The sequence below is a fragment of the Callithrix jacchus genome, chromosome 6 (genome assembly GCF_049354715.1).
Source record: "Callithrix jacchus isolate 240 chromosome 6, calJac240_pri, whole genome shotgun sequence".
Taxonomy (NCBI): Eukaryota; Metazoa; Chordata; class Mammalia; order Primates; family Cebidae; genus Callithrix; species Callithrix jacchus.
This window is the reverse complement of record NC_133507.1, coordinates 149,607,232-149,627,097: the sequence shown is the minus strand read 5'-3', so window position 1 is coordinate 149,627,097 and position 19,866 is coordinate 149,607,232. Positions and strand designations below refer to the sequence as shown.

At 39.5% G+C, this 19,866-nt stretch overlaps 1 protein-coding gene across 6 annotated transcripts in view; it reads left to right on the top strand.

Moving 5' to 3' along the window:
• SPHKAP (SPHK1 interactor, AKAP domain containing) overlaps positions 1-19,476 on the top strand; it is a 181,420-nt gene extending 161,944 nt beyond the window's left edge. For 2 of the 6 annotated variants that reach the window (XM_035305966.3, XM_078328756.1), the window contains 6 exons: positions 7,064-7,249; positions 7,601-7,627; positions 9,434-9,520; positions 11,709-11,761; positions 11,851-12,035; positions 17,576-19,476. In XM_035305966.3, the coding sequence (XP_035161857.2) occupies positions 7,064-7,249; positions 7,601-7,627; positions 9,434-9,520; positions 11,709-11,761; positions 11,851-12,035; positions 17,576-17,719 (682 nt within the window). In that variant the 3' untranslated portion in view covers positions 17,720-19,476. The remainder of the gene's footprint in view (positions 1-7,063; positions 7,250-7,600; positions 7,628-9,433; positions 9,521-11,708; positions 11,762-11,850; positions 12,036-17,575) is intronic. The other 4 variants (XM_002749865.6, XM_035305965.3, XM_008999649.5 and 1 more) reach the window with 2 other exon arrangements.
• The last annotated feature ends 390 nt before the right edge of the window (positions 19,477-19,866 follow it).

Sequence of the window (19,866 nt, the reverse complement as noted above, 5' to 3'; positions counted from 1 at the left end):
TTTATTAAAACAAGAGAATTTCCAGAATTTGCTAGAAGGAAAATTAACCATATTTAGATTACATTTTCTAAGCTCAGAGATGTTATGGGATTTGATTAGTCAAAATAGCTAAATACAAAACTCACTTCTCTGTGAAACAGTTCTACCCCATCCACACAAACAAGCTAAGTGGCATATGCACCCTTAATTTTGTTTGGAGTTGTGGCGGCATCATGTCCTGAAAATAATTTTAGGCTATTTTCTTTAAGCACGTTTTCATGATTTTTACTTTAAAAAACGTTATTAATGCTCAATATACTGAAATAAAAATCACTTTCTTACTTTTTTTGACAAAAGAATAACAACTTCAGAGTTTACTTGACTTTTTGATAAGCTGAGACCACAAAGTATAAACCGGAAACTAAGAATTCTGAGCATTCACACGCCGTACTCGCTGACATAATCGCATGTTTTAGAAACGTGTTTTAGGTTGTGTATCCATTTATATTTGCTTCAAGAAAAAATTATTCATCCCTCAAACATTTGAGTGCTTATTCCGACAAGCATTAGCCTTGGGGCTGAAAACACAGAAGAAAGTAGAAAGACTTGTATCCACTCTCCTGGCTGTGACACACTAGTGGGAGGGACAGGCAGTGGATATTGGAAAACCTTTGCAAAAAATATTATTGTATAGTGTGACGAGAGAAAAAATAGAGTCATGTGGCCGCAAATAACTGGTAGGGAAAGTGGATACTTAGATAGGATGTTGACATTTGAGATGAGACCGAAAGAAGAGAAGTTGCCAACCGTGGGAAGAACTAGAGTGAAAGATTTGTGAAAGACTTGCATTTTAAGCATTAGGGTGATCTAGCCAGCCTAAAAAATGTTCCCACTATGAATCACCTAGAAATCCTGGATTAAATAGAATAAACATCTTTTTAAGCACAAAGTTGATTTTAAAAAAAAAGAAAAGAAAAACCAATAAGCTTTTGCGATCTATTGCCCAGAATGGTGAAGGTAATAAATAACAATTCAGTATAGATTTCTTTTTCTTTCTTTTTTTTTTTTTTTTTTTAGATAGAGTCTCACACTGTCACCCAGGCTGGAGTGCTGGAGTGCAACCATGGCTCCCCACAGCTCCAACCTCCTGGGCTCAAGCGATCCTCCTACCTCAGCCTTTCAAGCAGCTGGGACTATAGGTGTGGACCACCATGCCCGCCCAGTTTTTTAATTTTCTGTGGAGATGGAGATCTCAGTTGCCCAGGCTGGTCTCAGACGCCTGGGCTGAAATGATCCTGCCACCTCAGCCTCCCAAAGTGCTGATATTATAGGTGTGAGCCACTGTGTCTGACCTATATATTTCAAAACTGCTAAAACATTGGTCATTAAATGTTTTCGCCACAACAAAATATAAGTATGTGAGGTGCTAGATTTGTTAATTAGCATGATTTAATCATTCCAGAGGGTAAACTTATATGAAAGCATCACAGTGTAGCCCAGATAATAGATACAATCACTGTCAATTAAAAAAATTGACAAGCAGGTGTGGTATATTCCCCATGGGTTTGGATGTTTGGCACCCCCGTCTAAAACAGCACCTCCTAAGAGCCCTGATCTGGAGAGATGGGAACAGAACGCTGTCTGCCATTTATGATTTACCCTCGTTTCAAAGATTACTAAATAACAATAGTAATTACAATGAAAATTTCAGAAGGAAAAGAAAAGAAAGAATTTGAAAAGGTAGTAAATTAAAGCTGACTCTGTGCCTGCCCCTGAGGGCATTTACCTGTCTCTGTAGCCTAAAAATACATTTTCTAAAGGCTGGTGGGAACCAGGAAATGAGACTGTGGGTCCCTGAATGGTGAAGACTTTGAACTAAGACAGAGTTCCACATGCTGAAGGGTTACAACCTCAGTAAAAGTGTGAACTAAGGAAAAAGTTCACCCACCAGAAAAGTAAACTGATTTTTTAAAAATGTGTCTTTCCGGGTTAGGGCTCTGGGTATAAGAAGAAAACAATCCCCTTGAGAATTTGTAACCACAGCTTACCCTAATGCATTTTTGTAATTCTAATTTGCATTATACTTGTGGTCCAGGAAATCCCAAGCTCGTAAATTACCTTAAAGCAATGTCAGGTAAACAACCGTGTGAGAGCTTGGCAGAGGCAAAAGTAAAATCTCTGGAGAGTTAAGCCCCATCTTAAATGATTTCGAAAAATAAAACCCCATCAAACATGAGCTCAGAGTCTCAAACTGCAAGACACACAAGGAATCAAGGCACGGGGAGAAAGACTCAACACAAACATGAAAGACAGACTTAGCCCTACTGAAGTTCTCAGACACTGGAAGTATTAAATACAGAATGTAAAGTACTTAGTTTTAATATTTCGAAAAAATGAGACATACAAAATAGGAGCAAGAAAGAAACTACCATCAGAATAGAATGAGGGAGTTATAAAAATCAAATACCACTACAAGAGACAAAAAGTGTAATAATTGAAATTTAAAACCACTAGATAGAAAAACATATTATTGAAACCAAAAACACAATGGCATACCTGCAGAGACAGAATTAAAGATGAATGTGAAAGGACTTCTGTTTCCATGTTCAATGACGTTACTGAAACGAAACTGAACTTGCCCTCCATCCATGAATTTTTTTTTTTTTTGAGACAGAGTCTTGCCCTGTCACCCAAGCTGGAGTGCAGTGGTGCGACCTTGACTCACTGCAGTCTCTGCCTCCCAGTTGCAAGTGACTCTCCTGCATCCACCTCCTGGGATAGCTGGGACTACAGGAGCATGCCACCACACCTGGCTAATTTTCGTTTTGTATTTTTAATAGGGATGGGGTTTCACCATGTTGGCCAGGCTGGTCTCAAACTCCTGACCTCAAGTGATGCACCTGCCTCTGCCTCCCAAAGTGCTGGGATTGCAAACGTGAGCCACTGTGCCTGGCCTATCCATGAATAATTTATTTTTGATGAGCAGAATTAAGCAACTGCTTTCACACATTGTACAACAAGCAGCACATTGAGCGAAGGAAAATAAATATGATTAGCCCTATAATCGCCCTCACTTTCTGTCGGAATTCCCTTTTCACACAATAGTACAAAGGGAAATCCTGAGCAGAGTTCAGTGGACACAATGAGGTGAGGAGACACAGGCTGGAGGGAGATATACAGAGAAAGAGGAGGAATCTGCACAGGACACCCCGGGAGCCATTGCTGAACACTGAGTCATGCAGGCATAGCTACAACCCCATGATGCTAGAGAGTTGTAAGCTGGACAGTGCCACAAGCTCCCCTAGTACTGGAAGATGTTTAGTCCCAACTAGCCAGAGTGAAGAACCCATGTTAAATACACACAGTACTCAGTAGAGACCCTAAAAGGATCACACCATAGAATTAAGGCTAAACTAGCCCTAAAAATCAAGGCTTATCTACCCTTTTTCTAACAAAACTTAAAAAGCAAGCATCAAAAACATCAAGCTGAACTTAAACTAATTTAACCTAGAATAAAGTCCAACGCTCTTTAAAGGGAAAACAACAATACCCAGTACTCAACAACATGAACACTGGGAATGTAGCATCCAAGCAAAAAAATGCTACACAGAGAAGAAAAATATCACTCATAACAAGGAGTATAAGCATCAACAGAAACATCTCCAGAAATTGCAGAGAAGATAATATTAGCAGATAAGGACTTTAAATATGTCTTATAAATATGCTGAAAGATTTAAAGGTACACATGAATATGAGATTTGATGAAAGTTATAAACTCACAAATTAAGAAATATAGTGAACTCTAAGCAGGTTCAACAAAAAGAAAACCACAAGGCACATCATAATCAAATTATCAAAAACAAATCATAAAGAAATAGTCTTAAAAGCAGCCCAGATAAAAAGAAACATTACATATTGAGGGGCACAAATAAAAATGGCAGATTTCTTATCAGGAACAATGTAAGATAAAAGACAAAGAATGACAGCTGTACTACGCTGAAGGAAACAACTGTCAGCCTAGTATACTTTAAACAGATAAATCAATCAATGAACAGGAACAGAGAGGCCAAAAACAGACATCCCCCGAATACAGTCAATTGATCTTTGACAAAGAAACAAAGGTAATATAATGAAGAAAAGATAATCTCTTCAACAAATTGTACAGAAACAACTGGACATTTATATGCCAAAAAAAAAAAAATGAATCTAGACACAAACATTACCCCTTTTGCAAAAAATAACACAGAATGGAACACAGACCCAAATGTAAACACAAAGCTATATAACTCCTAGAATGGCCAGGTCCACTAGCTGTAATCCCAGACCTTTGGGAGGTCAAGGCAGGTGGATCACCTGAGCTCAGGAGTTTGAGACCAGCCTGGCCAACATGGTGAAACTCTGTCTCTACTAAAAATATAAAAATTAGTTGAGTGTGGTGGTTCAAGACTATAATCCCATCTACTCGGGAGGCTGAAACAGGAGAATCACTTTAACTGGGAGGTGGAGGTTGCAGTGAGCCAAGATAGCACCACTGCACTCCAGCCTGAGTGACAGAGCAAGACTCTTTCTCAAAGAAAAGAAAAAAAAAAAAAACTTCTAGAAGATAATGTAGGAGAAAAATCTAAATGTTCATGGGTATGGCAATGAGGCACCAAATTGATAAGCTAGACTTCATTACAATTAAAAACTTTTGCTCTGTGAAAGACGCTGTCAAGAACATGAGAAGATAGGCCACATATTGGGAGAAAATATTTCTAAAATACATATCTAATAAAGGATTATTACCCAAAATATACAAAGAACTCTTAAAACTCAACAACATAAAGATAGACAAACTGAGTTTAAAATGAGCAATGTCATGGAGCTTTTCTGCTATGTTTTTTTTTCTAGCAGTTTTATAGTTTTAAGTCTTACATTTAAGTCTTTAATCCATTTTTAGTTGTTCCTTATATAAGAGGTGAGAAAACAGTCCATTTTTATTCTTATGTATGGGGCTATCCAGTTTTCCAACACCATTCATTGAAGAGACTATCCTTTCTTCATCAGGTGTTTTTGGCACCTTTGTCAACAATCAGTTGATCATAGATACGTGGGTTTATTTCTGGACTCTCTATCCTATTTCACTGGTCAATGTTTTTATCCCAGTACCATCCTGTTTTAATTACTATTGCTTTGTAATATATTTTGAAATCAGGAAATTCTGTCATTTGTGACAACATGAATGAACATAGAGGATGTTACGGTAAATGAAATATGCCAAGCACAGAGAGACAAATGTAATCTGATCTCACATATATATGAAATTTTAAAAGTCAAACTCATAAAAGGAGAGAGTAAAATGATGGTTTCTAGAGGCTGGGAACTGGGGGAGGTGGACAGAGAAAGGAAGATTCTAGTCAATAGGTAAAAAGCTACAGTTAGACAGAAAGAACTTGTTCCGGCACTCTGTTGCACAGTAAGGTGATTACAGTTAATAATAATGTATCATATATATCAAAATGGTTAAAAGATAAGATTTTAAATGTTCTCATCAAAAATAAATAATAAACATTTGACATGATAAATATTATTATCTTGATTTAATCATTCCACAGTGTGTACCTAAATAAAAACATCACATTGTACCCCATAAATAGATACAATTATTATTTTTCAGTTAAAGATAATATAAGCCTTTAAATGATCAAAAGACCTGAAGAGAGACTTCACCAAAGGACATGTACAGATAGCAATAAGCATATAAAAATATGCTCAACATTATGTCGTTAGGAACTTGCAAAACAAAATAAGATATCACCACATACCTACTAGAATCTCAAAATTCAAAATACTGACAAAACCAGATGTTAATGAAGATGTGGAGTAACACAAACTCATTCATTGCTGATTGGAATGCAAAATGGAGCAGCCAGTTTTGAGGACACTTAGATTGTAATCTCTGGGGGTGAATCCTTTGTGTATCTTCTTTTTAAATGCCATTGTCCCTCGATAATGGTTTTGTGTGCAGGCCAAGCTACATACATTTAACCTGTTTTTCAAATGATTAGAGGGAGTCAGTAGAAAAATCATCATTCTCAAAAAACTGACACAAGACTAGCAAACCAAATACCGTATGTTCTTGCTCATAGGCAGGTGTGGAACAATGAGAACACATGAGCACAGGGAGGGAAGCATGACACACTGGGGTCTGTTGGGGAAGGGCTAAGGGATGGGGAGTGGGACAGCAGGGGGTGGGGAGGCTGGAGAGGGATAACATGGGGAGAAATGCCAGATTTCTCCAGAGAGGTGACAGGGGATTGGAGGCAGCAAACCACCTTGCCATGTATGTACAGATCCCGCAAGATCTGCACATGTACCCCAGAACATATAGTAGAGAAAGAAAGAGAAATAAAGAAAGAAAAAGAAAAGAAAGAAAGAAAGAGAAAGAAAGGAAGGAGGGAAGAAAGGAAGGAAGGAAGGAAGGAAAGAAAGAAAGAAAGAAAGAAAGAAAGAAAGAAAGAAAGAAAGAAAGAGAGAGAAAGAAAGGAAGGAGGGAAGAAAAAAAGAAAGAAAGAAAGAGAAAGAAAGGAAGGAGGGAAGAAAGAAAAAGAAAGAAAGAAAGAGAAAGGAAGGAAGGAGGGAAGAAAGAAAGAAAGAAAGAGAAAGAAAGGAAGGAGGGAAGAAAGAAAGAAAGAAAGAAAGAGAAAGAAAGGAAGGAGGGAAGAAAGAAGAAGAAGGAAAGAAAAAGAAAGAAAGAGAGAAAGGAAGGAGGGAAGAAAGAAAGAAAGGAAGGAAGGAGGGAAGAAAGAAAAAGAAAGAAAGAAGGAAAGAAAGAAAGAAAGAAAGAGAAAGAGAGAAAGAAAGATTAATAGAAGAGGGGAAAAGCTGGCTGATAGGGAGTAATGCTGAAAAGGCCAATGGGATCCAGGGCAGCAGCAGAAGGATCAGCCCAGGGAAACTCCACCTGTGTCCAATGACATCCTGCTTGTTGGGGTTCTGCAAAGTGGCTCTGCAAAGTGTGTGTGTGTGTGTGTGTGTGTGTGTGTGTGTGTGTGTGTGTGTGTGTGTGCTGCCTCTCTTGGTAATAATATCTTGCACTCTACAGTGACAACTTTGATGCCAGAGATGTACCAGAGGCTGAATCCTCTACAGAAGCCAGAGCCCCTGAAGAATCCCCCAACCCTCCAAGCAGCAGCGAGGAAAGCACAGGCAGCTGGTCCCAGCTCGCCACCGAGGAGGACAACCCAGATGACACAAGTAGCTTTCTGCAGCTCAGTGAGCGATCCATGAGGTACCTGCTCTTCCCTTGACTTCCCGGGGAATTTGGTCTCAACACAGATTCTAAAAACGCATCTTAATGGTTCTCTGCAAAGGGTCCCTAATAAAGAGAGAGGGAGAGAACAAAAGAAGGAAAGCTCTCTCTATATCAAGGTACCTGCCTGTCATGATTTGTGCTGAGAGGTATCTTAATATCCAGTTATGGCTGCAATTACTTTGGCCGTAGTTAAGAATGAGCTCTGTTCTCTTCCCTGCAAGCCCCAGCTAGTACAGTCAGTGATGATAATGTGAATTTTTTTAAATGGTGAGCTGCTTGTACACCTGGTGTGTTTGATACTTTCTCTCTGGTTCATTTGCATTTCAGATGCAACACAGGCTGGGTTTACACAAGGCAAGTGTTTCCCCACTGTGTTGTACTGTTTGGCCTGTCTGTTCCTCCCTCAATCTCCCCTTCCCTCTGTATTGTTCCGCCCAAAAAGCTAGAGAAGAGGTTAGGAGACATCAGAGGTGGAAGGCCTCAAGCCAGTCAGGAGACATTAACTAAAAACTATTCCTCGGTGAGATGGAACCTCTATAATGATCTCTGTTTCTACCCAAAATCTTATTTGATACTGGACCACAAACTTTGCCCAGAAGCCAATTGGAAAATGAAATCAGCATCTGGGTGTATGTATGACTCTTGGAAAGTTTTATTTCTGGGAATTCAGTAGTCTGTTTAGAGTTAACATTTCACAATGTTAAACAGTTCATCAGAACTTCTAAAACTAGTGGGAAGTATTGCAAGATAGAAACAAAAAGCAAAGAGAACTTGAACTTTGGACTCGACAGCAGAGGTTTATAGCGTGATTCTCTCCAGTACAGTTTGAATCATCAGGTTTCAATATATAAATATACCTGGTGCCCCCCTCACAAAAGCTAAGAGGAGAACTTAAAATTGAGGGCATCTAGTTGATGTTTTTTAATTCTTAGAATACAATCTACTCTTGTATGTTCAGGAGAAAACTGTCCCATTACACAATGTACCACCACTCACCCTTTGAAAGCCTTGCTTGAAAGAGACGTCACTGGAAATAGAGAAGGTGTGAGGAGATTGAGTGTTTTGGCAAAACTGGATATATTTCATTTCACAAGCACAAACAGAGCCTAAAAATTGGCTCAACTTCACTGTGTTTCAGTAAGTTCCAGGCTAGTAACTAGACCATATGTCGATTGTGCAGCCTATGAAAATGATGCCATCTGCAGTCCTCCTTCTCTACAATAAAAAAGGTACCAGGTGTTGATCTCTCTTGAAGACTGTAAGATAAAGGAGTGGTAAAACATTGACATTGCCAGCTTTGTATTTGTAGGTTCTGTAGTCTCACTGGAAAGTAACAAGCCAGATGCACAGCCTATGAAATCCTATGGAATATCCCTGAGAAGATCCCCGAAATGGGTCAGGCGCGGTGGCTCACGCCTGTAATCCCAGCACTTTGGGAGGCCAAGGCAGGCAGATCACGAGGTCAAGAGATAAAGACCATCCTGGCCAATATGGTGAAACCCCGTCTCTACTAAAAATACAAAAATTAGCTGGACATGGTGGCATGTGCCTGTAGTCTCAGCTACTCGGGAGACTGAAGTAGGAGAATGGCTTGAACCTGGGAGGTGGAGGTTGCAGTGAGCTGAGATCTTGCCACTGCACTCCAGCCTGGCAACAAAGTAAGACTTTGTCAAAAAAAAAGAAAGAAAGAAAGAAAATCCCCTAAATGGCAAAGGGGGAACACAAGTCCACTGGTTTCTGCCAAAAACCAAGAAGCAGGCAGATAAGCATTCTGGTGTCTCCTCCAGTGCATGTTTTCAGAAGTTCCTTCATATCTGCAGGTGTCCCCAGCAGCAAGAAATCTCTTGCTGATAGATACCTTCATTGTAGCTAGAATGAAGAATAGAGGCATACTGACTATTACCATCTAGGTGTGAGCTACCAGTTGTGATACCACTTCAGAAATTACAACTTATTATTATTATTTGCTGAGCCTGTTATTCTTATGTCTCATTAAGATTTCTCCTAATTTGGTCGGAAATAGATATTAATTCAGGTATCCTAGTCACAAAGCAATGTTTTCCTGGGGACCAAAGGAGTTGTACAGCAGTGGAACAGCAGTGTCAGCAGCATGGCAGAGGGTGGAGATGGGCATTAATATGTAAACTTTTGCTTTGTCAGCAATGGCAACAGTAGTGCCACTAGCAGTCTTGGCATTATGGACCTGGACATTTATCAGGAAAACATGCCATCTTCTCCCATGATTCAGTAAGTAGCCACTGAGATGCAGTGATTGTGAGACCACTACTCCAATTCCATCTGGCAATCCATTTTGATCATCCAGGTTGTGCCCAACCACTGACCTCATCGTGTCTGTACTGCTGTGGTTCCATGTCACTGGAGCAAGAATTCAAGCCTAGAATAGGCTCTCCCCCACCCCCCGCCCACCTGCTTTCTGGGTTTCAAGTCTGCCCCCTGTGGAATAATCATTTCAGATAACATGTATCAATATCATCTGAAGTGTATGTCATTTTACCTACCTAGAAACAGAAGCAAAAATCCATTTAAATTATACCATGCCAGCTACAGGAGACTACTCTATAGTGTTCACTGTAAAACATAATCACTTCAATAAAATCAAATGTGAATGGCTTTTCCTTTACATGTGGAAACCTGGGATTACCACTACTACATGTGTCTAATATTAACTAGTTGTCACAGTGGCTGTGTGTCATTCCCACCCAGTGACTGTGCTCTCCCCAGTGTGGGGACTTCCTTTAGACCAAAGGAAAAAAAGAATTTACAGAAAGACAAGTATGTTTAGGAAGTACATACTTCCGAAGGTAGAGCACGGAAAGAGAGGGCAGCATGAGGTCTGGACTACTAGAATATGTGATTATTCTGCAAAGTTAAAATGATTGACATCCAGTTTTGACCATTGTGGTTTAGCTTACGATGTGGAGATTTCTGAAATTCGGGACAATAATAAATAAGTATAGGCTGAAGTTGCTCCCTGACCTGTTTTCTCAATCACACTCTATAACTAAAGCATTTTCATCTCACCATTTAACCAGGTGTGCTCCTCAGTGATGGAGGGTGGCAGTGGCTTTGTTGCTCCACACAGCCATTATTCACAAGTAGAGACATGTTGTGTTTTGTTTTTTGAAGGAGAAACCAGAGACTGAAACAAACAACAAACAAAAACTACCTTGGGGTAAATTTATTTTTCTCTTCCTGGAAACATTTAGTTAGCTGCTTTTCCCAACTTTCTCTGCAGAATGAGCCTATGAGCCTATGACCCCAGGGAAAATCTTTATTCTGATAAAGCCAAGACATCACCTCCATGGTCAGCATCCTGCAGCTCCATAACAGCAGAAACTGTGCCTACCATTTGTCATACCCACTACCTCACTTGCATAGAGATCTAGAAGAAAATCTAGATCTTTGAAAAATTAACATTTCTGCAAATAAATAGATATGAATGAAAGAATTACTATACTCTTTCTCTCAACATTCAGAACACAATGGAATTTTTCAGCCATCTCTTAGCAGTAACAGAATGAGAGAATTGTCTATCATCAAACAACCCATTTTTAAGGGCTCCTGTACTCTAATTTCTAGACATGACAAAAATATAGGCTAACCACAGGCTTCCCAGGATAGCCACTTCCTTTCAGCTGCTGGCCATATGTTCCTACTTTAGAAGCATTTACCAAATCCTCCCACTATGTGCAAGCCTCCATAATAAGTGCACACCATATGAAAACACCTCCAATATCAAACTCTACCATATCTAATTAAATACTTCCATTATGAGTCCCTCATTCTAAACCACCCCAGCCTACACTTCCCCAATAAAAAGAAAGAAAAAGAAAATTTTTAATTGAGGTATTTTACCGTCAAATTTAAGTTCTGCAGTTTGTTCGTTGTCTTTTTCCTTATTTCAGATCAGAGAACCATATACATGTAAAATTATTTTTTAAATTAAAATACAAGCTATGTTGTGATTATAGTACAGAACAAAACATTGTGACAAATGGGAACACATGATTCATTAAATGGAAAGTAAAATGCAGAAGAATAAAACCGAAAATCAAAACTAGTTACCTACCAAATCTCTCTTTGATTGTTTAACCCTGTGAAGGTTTGTGGTAAGGAGGCTGAAGAGAAGAGAAGGATGCTTCTCTCAAGAGTCTCCCACACCAGTTATCCTACCCAAAGTAACTTCAGTTATCTGGCCCGTTTCTGTTGTTGGAGGAGGACATTTATTGCAGACCCAGTGATCCTACATAATAGCCACACTGGTATTTTCCCAGCATTATTCCACTCTACAGAAACAATAAATCCAGAATGAACTTCAGAAGCTTTTAGATCAGTAAGACCCATCGCCTCATCTTTCATTTACAGCTTCCTCTTCTAAACATTACCAACCATATACTGTTGTTTTCTCCCAAAGTGAATTAGTAGAAGAAAAGGAGATTCTTAAAGGACAGTCAGAAAGCATAGAGGGTAAGCCACCTTCCCATACTTTTGACACATAATTGCCTGGGTTCTCCCTTTGGAAAGAAAGATAAGACTGTGGTTGTGTCTGTGTTTAGCATCTGCATCTGGACTGCCCATGGGAGCAGCCAGTCCCCAGAGGAGCCTGCTGGTGATCAACTTTGACCTGGAGCCAGAATGTCCGGACACCGAGCTCCGAGCCACTCTGCAGTGGATAGCTGCCTCCGAACTTGGGATTCCCACCATCTACTTTAAGAAATCTCAGGAAAACAGAATTGAAAAGGTATCATGTTCCAGGTTTGGGTAGGATATCGATAAAGCTTTGTGTTCTTACCACCCCTGGAAACTCAGCAAATGCTCAGTTAACCCATTTCCATTTGGATTATTTGGTCCTGACTGTTCTTGACCTCAAAACTGTGACTAGAACACTGAAACCTTCCACCTGTGTAAATATAATATAATTAGTGTTTCTTTGATCCTTAGTTTGTCTTGGCTAGGAGGTGGTCATGAGGAAAGTAAATTGAGGAGATGGGAACTTTTTTAGAGTCTGTTATTTATTGGTGTTTTCTCGCTCTGGGACAAACTTCTTCATAGCTTTAAATAAAAGAAAGAAGAACCTGATATATAATAGAAACCAAAGTGAGGCCACACTGATATCTAAAACAGGCCAAAAGATGGCATTTTTAATTCCCTTCCAAACGGGTTTGCATTAGAAAGAATTTTTTTTATATATATAATTCTCCACCTACCAGAAATATAAAGCTAGGGAAGAGATCCTTGGCCAACATCAAAATTAATAATAGTGCTATCACTCTAATTCTATATCTCTAAGACCATTAACTGTGGTAGAATCTCAGCTATTAAGAATAAGGCATGAATCTGTCTCGCAATGTCTTATTTTCTATAATTTAAAAGTAGAATCCTTTTAAAAGATTTCAAATTAAAATTAATATTAGTTTTCTATTGCTGTGTAACAAACTGCCACAAATTTACCAGCTTAAAACAACACCTAGCTCTGTATGTCAGAAGTTCAGCTGTGATCTTTGCTTAGGTTTTACAAGGCAGTCATTATGGTGTTAGCCTGACTGGGCACTTATCCAGAAGTTCCAGGGAAGGATAAGAGTCCAAACTCCTTCAGGTTGTTGTGCTAATTCAGTACCATGTGGTCGTAAGACTGAGGTCCTGTTTTCCTACTGGCTGTCAAAGAGGGCTGCTCTCAGCACCCAGAGGCCACCCACATTCCCTGTAGTGTGGATCCTTTATGTCCTCTTGGTGTCAATCTCCCTGATACCTTCAGCCACCAGCCCAGAAAATCTCTGCCTTTAAAGAGTTTGTGGGATTAGGCCAGACACAGTGGCTCATGCCTGTAATTTTAGCCTTTTGGGAGGCTGAGGTGGGTAGATCACCTGAGACCAGGAGTTCAAGACCAACCTGGCCAGCATGGTAAAACCCTGTCTTTACTAAAAAAAAAAAAAAAAAAAATCAAATCAAATAAAAAATTAGCCAGGCATGGTGGTAGGCACCTGTAATCCCAGCTACTGGGGAAGCTGAGCCAGGAGAATCACTTGAACCTGGGAGACGGAGGTTGCAGTGAGCTGAGATTGCACCACTGCACTCCATCCTGGGCCGCAGAGTGAGACTCCATCTCAAAAAACCTGATAGGTTTCTGATTAACTCAAAGGTAACTGATAAATCCTTTTTGCCATGTAAGATAGCGTAATAAGTCTGTGATCCCTTATTCATGGTCACAGGGATTAGGGTGAAAAATCTTGAGTACTGTTTTAGGAGCCTGCCTTTCAAGCCCCCGGGAGGATTTTCTTGTCTTACTGTCACAAGAGGCCTCCATGTGCTTCATCCTACTTGTTTCTCAACAACCCTGTGAAAAAACAGCATAGATATTATCGTCCCTTTTTTACAAAGGGGCAAATCAGGTACATGAGCAATTCCCCAGGCCAAGTCCCCACGCCCTGCTTTCTCCATAAAATACTTCCCAATAGTTCTTTATTTTAAAAGGATCTTTCTCAAGTTAAATGACCTTGGGCTTACAATCTGAATTCTTTTAAACTGTGTAATTTCATTTTAATTCTCAGTGCCAAAATCTAGCAGCCTGAAATGAATGTTCTTTACCTTCTTGCCCCTGCTTACCAGTTAGAACAGCTTCTCTATTTCTGCATCACTAGTCCATAGGATGAGCTACCAGAAAAATTGAAAAGGAGACCTAATTAATTTTTCATACCCTCTCTCACTTCAGCCTTTTTCTAACTGGTAATTAACACTTCCTTTCATGCCTATGCCTGCCTGCTGTTCTCCCCAAAATTATTCTAGGCACCTTCCCATACTTGTCATACCTTCATTTGCAAGGTGTTGAGTGGTTCACTATTTGATAAATTCGCCTCCTACCTTACCCCTCAGCTGCAAAGCGTGCAATAAAAGAGCATCCTCATACTCACAGGTGACCCTACCCCCATGCCACACACTGTCCCAAAGACCCCTGCTACGTAGAGGGGAGAAAAACATTCTTGGGAATACATTCCCCGGCTCATGGGAAAATGAAAGAGGAGCTGGTTCTAATTCTGTCTCCTACCACTCCTTGAATAAGAGCATGGCGTGGTAAATTTTCAGGTGTATCTTAATGGAATCGATGTTTGTACAATGTATCTTCTTAAAGAAACAGTGATATGTGAATATATGTCTCATAAATCCCCATTTGGTGCAAGGGTAAGAGGTGTCTCACAAACACCTGGGTTACATAAATCATGCCCTGACTTGATATTTGTTTATCATGACCTGATTTTCAATTATCAAAGAGAATGCTCGTTTTTGCATGTAAATATTTTTCTGAAAAATAGACATTCCACTAATGTTATTAAGAAGAATATTACATGATTTTTCACTCATTCAACTAGCACCACATCAAGAACCCTAATTCAAAATAATGTAATTTTAGGAACAAAATCTTCTAATTTTTTTTTTTTTAGTCGGCTAACGCTCTCTGCACATAGTGGCTTTTCCACGAATGACTCCCATTTGTTGTCTGTGACTGAACTGGTTAAGGAAAGAAAACCCTTAAGCAACTTTTTGAGAATCTTTCTTTTATCAATAGTACGTTTGGGGAATTTATTCTGGATGTTATTTAATTAGCCATGTAGTTAAATGGCCATTTTCAAGTGGTTTACAAAAGAAAGCATGTCTTCCATGGAGGCTGTGTCATATGAGAACAGCAGTGTCTCATTAGCTTCTCATCGGCTTGGAGAATGTTAAAGAAACGTCTCCACAAATTTCAGAAAATGTCATCTTCCCACTGTCACTAGGATGTTGAGCAACATTCACAGATGAATCCCTGAGTTCCTGTTTGTGTGAATTCTAAAAAACGTTTTGGCAAATTAGTCTATGTGTTTTATTTTACGGTGTTCCCAATTTACCAACGGTCCTGCCTGTGAAAAGGGAGGTGTGTGTTAGGGAACAGGGTGTCATGAATTCACAATGAAACAGCTCATCTTTCCCAGCACTGCCCAACACTGAGGCTGATGGGAGTGAATGAGCTGAGCCACCATGGCCTGAAGCAGTCCCACATCTCCCACCCGCCATGTATATGCCCACTCAGTCACCACATGATAAGAAACGCACCCCATGACCTGCTTTTATTTTGCTGCTTGCCCTCCACTTTCCCACTCCAGGGTCTTTTCAGCCTTTTCCTAGATCTATAACCTCCAACCATTTTTGAGGAGCACTCTAGTAGTAGAAAATTATTGAGCAGCAGCCTCAAGATATGCATGTTTAAATTATATATGTGAAAATACATTGCCTAAAACTCAAGAATGAATACTTAGAAAAAGTTCATCCTTGGTGATGCTAAATGTTGATCCATATTCCAGTCTTCCTGAATGCATTTGACTCACACTTGGTCTTGCATCCCTTCTGTCATTCAGCAAATATGCATGGAGCACCTACTGTGTGCAGGCACAAGATATGAAAAGATGGCTAAGATGTTCTTCTGCTGGGAGATTGCTATCTGTGTTTGCCATCTGCCTCTCATCTGTCTCCCTTTTCACAACATCCTAAAACTCTTTAAGACAGTGTTTATGTTTCCAGGTATTAAAAGTTAAGGATGTCATTTTCCAGCCTAGGAAATTGCTTTATTTTGATTCAGCCAATACAAGCCAAATGAGTACAATAAAGCACTGATTTCTCTGTGCAAATAGTTGGAACCATCACAGCTGGGAGAAGAAACATAATTTAACAGTGGATCTCTGTGAGACAGCTTCTCAGTAATTGAAACAAATTAGCATATTCAAACTGGAAAGAAACTAGCATTCCAGTTTCTGGCTGATCTCTAAAGTCTGAGAAAACATACACCCAAAAGAAAATTTTTTTTTAATTAAAAAAAACTTAGGGGGCCCGGCACCGTGGCTCACGCCTTGTAATCCCAGCACTTTGGGAGGCCGAGGCGGGTGGATCACGAGGTCACGAGATCGAGACCATTCTGGTCAACATGGTGAAACCCCGTCTCTACTAAAAATACAAAAAATTAGCGGGGCATGGTGGCGCGTGCCTGTAATCCCAGCTACTCAGGAGGCTGAGGCAGGAGAATTGCCTGAACCCAGGAGGCAGAGGTTGCGGTGAGCCGAGATCGCGCCATTGCACTCCAGCCTGGGTAACAAGAGCGAAACTCTGTCGCAAAAAAAAAAAAAAGAAAAAAAAAAAAAAAAAAAACTTAGAAAAAAAAAATTGAAGAAATAACAACTGAACCACAATCCTCATCTTTTTAGCAAATAAGGCTCTTTTCCTCATTAAAAAAAAATGACAAATGTGCAGCCTATTTTTTCTCCCAGGGCTCCAAGTAAGTATTAATTCTGTGTTCTTCTGCCACCAAGATGCAGAAAGGTACAGTGGTAGAAAGAGCGTTGGACCGAAGTATTAGAATACCACGATCCTACTGGCAATTTTTCATCTTTCAAGCCCACATCTTTTCCATTGCAAATGCCCACATCATAGAGTTGTGACAGAACCGAATGGGACTACATGTGTTAAAGTGTCTCCTACAGTTTCTGGCTTTCATTACAGACTTCTTTCCTCAAAAAGTACCTAAGGCGTTAGAGGGTCCTTCACACTGGACTTTACCACACAGTTTCACAAAGAGAATGACTTGTAGTTATTTCCCCGTCTTTCCTCCCTCCAAGCCCACAATTCACTTGCAGTCCAGACTTTCTCTCTAGGTTGTGTCCAGTTGAACTGGTAGCAATAACCAGGTGACAAATCCAAGGCGTTTCCTCCATCTCTCCTGTTCCTGTAGCTGTGGAAAGTCAGCCTTCCTTGATCCTTGATCTTGGCCGGGAGGGTGAAGGAGTTGCTTCTCAGGATGGAATGAGGAACCAATAGGTGGCCCTGCTTCAAAGTTTACCACTTGATTTATTAGGCCAAAACTTGCATACCCAATGAGATCTTATTTGTGATAAAAATAGAAGAGACTGAGAACTGTAATATGCAGTCCTGTTATAGAAAATCTAACCCAGAAAAAAGCAGACCTGAGAAAACACTAAATATCTAAGAGACTGACTCTTAAAAAAAGAATGGGCCTAATTTCACCTAATCCTCTGCAATCAATGAATGGCAACTGCTGTGAAAAAGAAAATTAGGTTGACAGAGCTCAATAATAATCTGAAATCCTTAAAAAGAAAATGGATTAGCCTGGAAAACAGTCTTCCGACACTAGAGACATTTAAATATAGACTGGAGAGCCATTGGCTTTGCAAGGGTGGTTGAAGGAAGTGGCTCTGAGGACTGTCTATGCTGTGTGAGCCTTAACTCTCTGTTTTATTTTAGTTTCTAGATGTCGTGCGACTGGTTCATCGGAAGTCCTGGAAAGTGGGCGATATCTTCCATGCTGTTGTCCAGTACTGCAAAATGCAAGAGGAGCAGAAGGATGGGAGCCTGAGTCTCTTTGACTGGCTCTTGGAACTGGGATAATAAGGCAGTCTGCCCTATAGAGCATTGTTTCCCTTTATTCCAGCTTAGATTACAGTGGTTCGTTCTAAATGCTCTAAATGTTTTCAAAACATCACATCACATTAGCAGAACTATAAAAAAAAAATCTGCTACTCAAATCCACTGCACACTGAATAAATCAGAGGAAAAACAAAATATAGGTCTGTCAAAATTCATGCAACTTGTGGGTGATTTCCAAAGAGCTTGGATTATAAGGGCTAGACAAAGAGAAACTTCAATGGGGCCCAAATTAGAACACTTATGATGAGACCCAGTCTCCAGGAAAACAACATTTACATATGTCTAATTATATAAAATGATTGGTAATGTCTCTAATTAGGTGAACCAACTAGAAAAAAAATCACTGGTCAAATAATTTTTTGAAGCATCCTGTAATCTATATTTTACTTTTCTGAGTCTGTTAAGGGGCTGTCAGCCCAGAGAAATACTTAAGATGTGGGTGAAAAATCCCCAGGCCTTTATAGAAAAGATTTCCACGTTCAAACCAATGTTGGTGGACATCGATAAAAGTATAGCAGCATCCTCTACTGAGGTGATTTCATTTATTCCCTGCAACCCACTGATAAATAGCCCACTTCTCCCAAGCAGTATCTGGGCTGCTAGCTAAGAAGAAAACTATTATCAATTGGTATTCAACTGAAGAAGAGGAAGATAAAAGATTGTCTTGTTTCCATCCCTGTATTACTTGGGCAACATGATTACATAATTCTTACCCTAAGAGAAAGCTTTCATATTTTTTTAAGAAGTCTTTTCAGATGAAATCTGCTTGTGTTCTTGAATAATATGAAATACAAACTTTCACTTTATTTTATTGTAAATTATAAAGAGATCATTGTCTTAAATAATATATTGAGTTAGCTTTGAGCTTTCTAAGATATAGAGATTATTGTCTAAAGTCACATATTGACATTGAGCTCAGTGGTTTGTTTTATCACCAATGTGCTGGTACCTGTACAGCAGACACCCCACTCCAGTGGCATTTATAACGACAGAAGCAGGGTTAATGGTCTTACGTTTGACATGATGAGTTAGGATCATAGACTTTCCCTGGCTCATAGGTATTAGCCTTGAATTTGGGGTAAAGAAGACTTTGTCACATTTCAGTTGTTTTAATAACAGAGATTTGCTCTTGAAAAATAAAGGTATCTAACGTTCCCCTAAGTCTTCTTTCCTTCCAACTAAATGAACTACACTGACTTTTATTTTCTTGATCAAAGAGGTGTTTATTAAGGATTTCTGGAAATACTATACTTTTACTGTATTTTTAAAGAACACAAAGTAAATTTAATGTGAACAGGTTCTCATACCATGAACGCTGGCCTCACCTAATCTAGCATCCGTGTTTTGAAATGCCAAAAAAGCTTCCTTGTAAGCCAAACTTCCTTCCCCACTCCCATCCTGGGATACTTGCCCAGTGCTCATTAGGCATTTGTTATCAAATAGTCCAAATTTAGGTTATTATGCCTAATTTCATACATTAACCAAATGCCCAGTTTTAAAAGATATCCATCAATTCATGCTAAAATGTGCTTCTTTGTGCTAACAAATGGAAAAGAATACGCTTATTTTTTAAACAATCCCAGAATATTGTGTGTAGACTTTTGTTGTGCTCGAATAAATGTTCACTTATCTTACAAAGCACAAATACTGTAACCATGTGATGAAGTTATCTATGTTGTAGCTAACGTTGCAGATTAATCAATAAATCTCTGTTGTCAGATTGTCGATTATTTTTTCTGCAAGAGCTTTAAGCATCTCACAGAAAAAACAGTCACGGTACAGCTGGATAAAGGTGGATATATCCCTCAGACAAGTCGTCCTGCTTTCATTTTTTGAAAAAGTAAATGTTCTTGGCTTAGTTTGTTAAAATCAGTAATATTCATGGAAATCAGTTTCTCAAACTTGGCACTATTGACATTTGGGGCCACGTCATTCTTCGTCGCAGAGGGTTGTCCTGAATATTGTGACATGTTTGGCAATATCCCTAGCCTCTCCCTACTCGATGCTAGTAACTACCCTCTCACAGCTGTGATAACCAAAAATATTCCCAGCATCGCCAAATGTCCTCTGGAGGCCAAAATCATCACTGGTTGAGGACTACTGTTGTC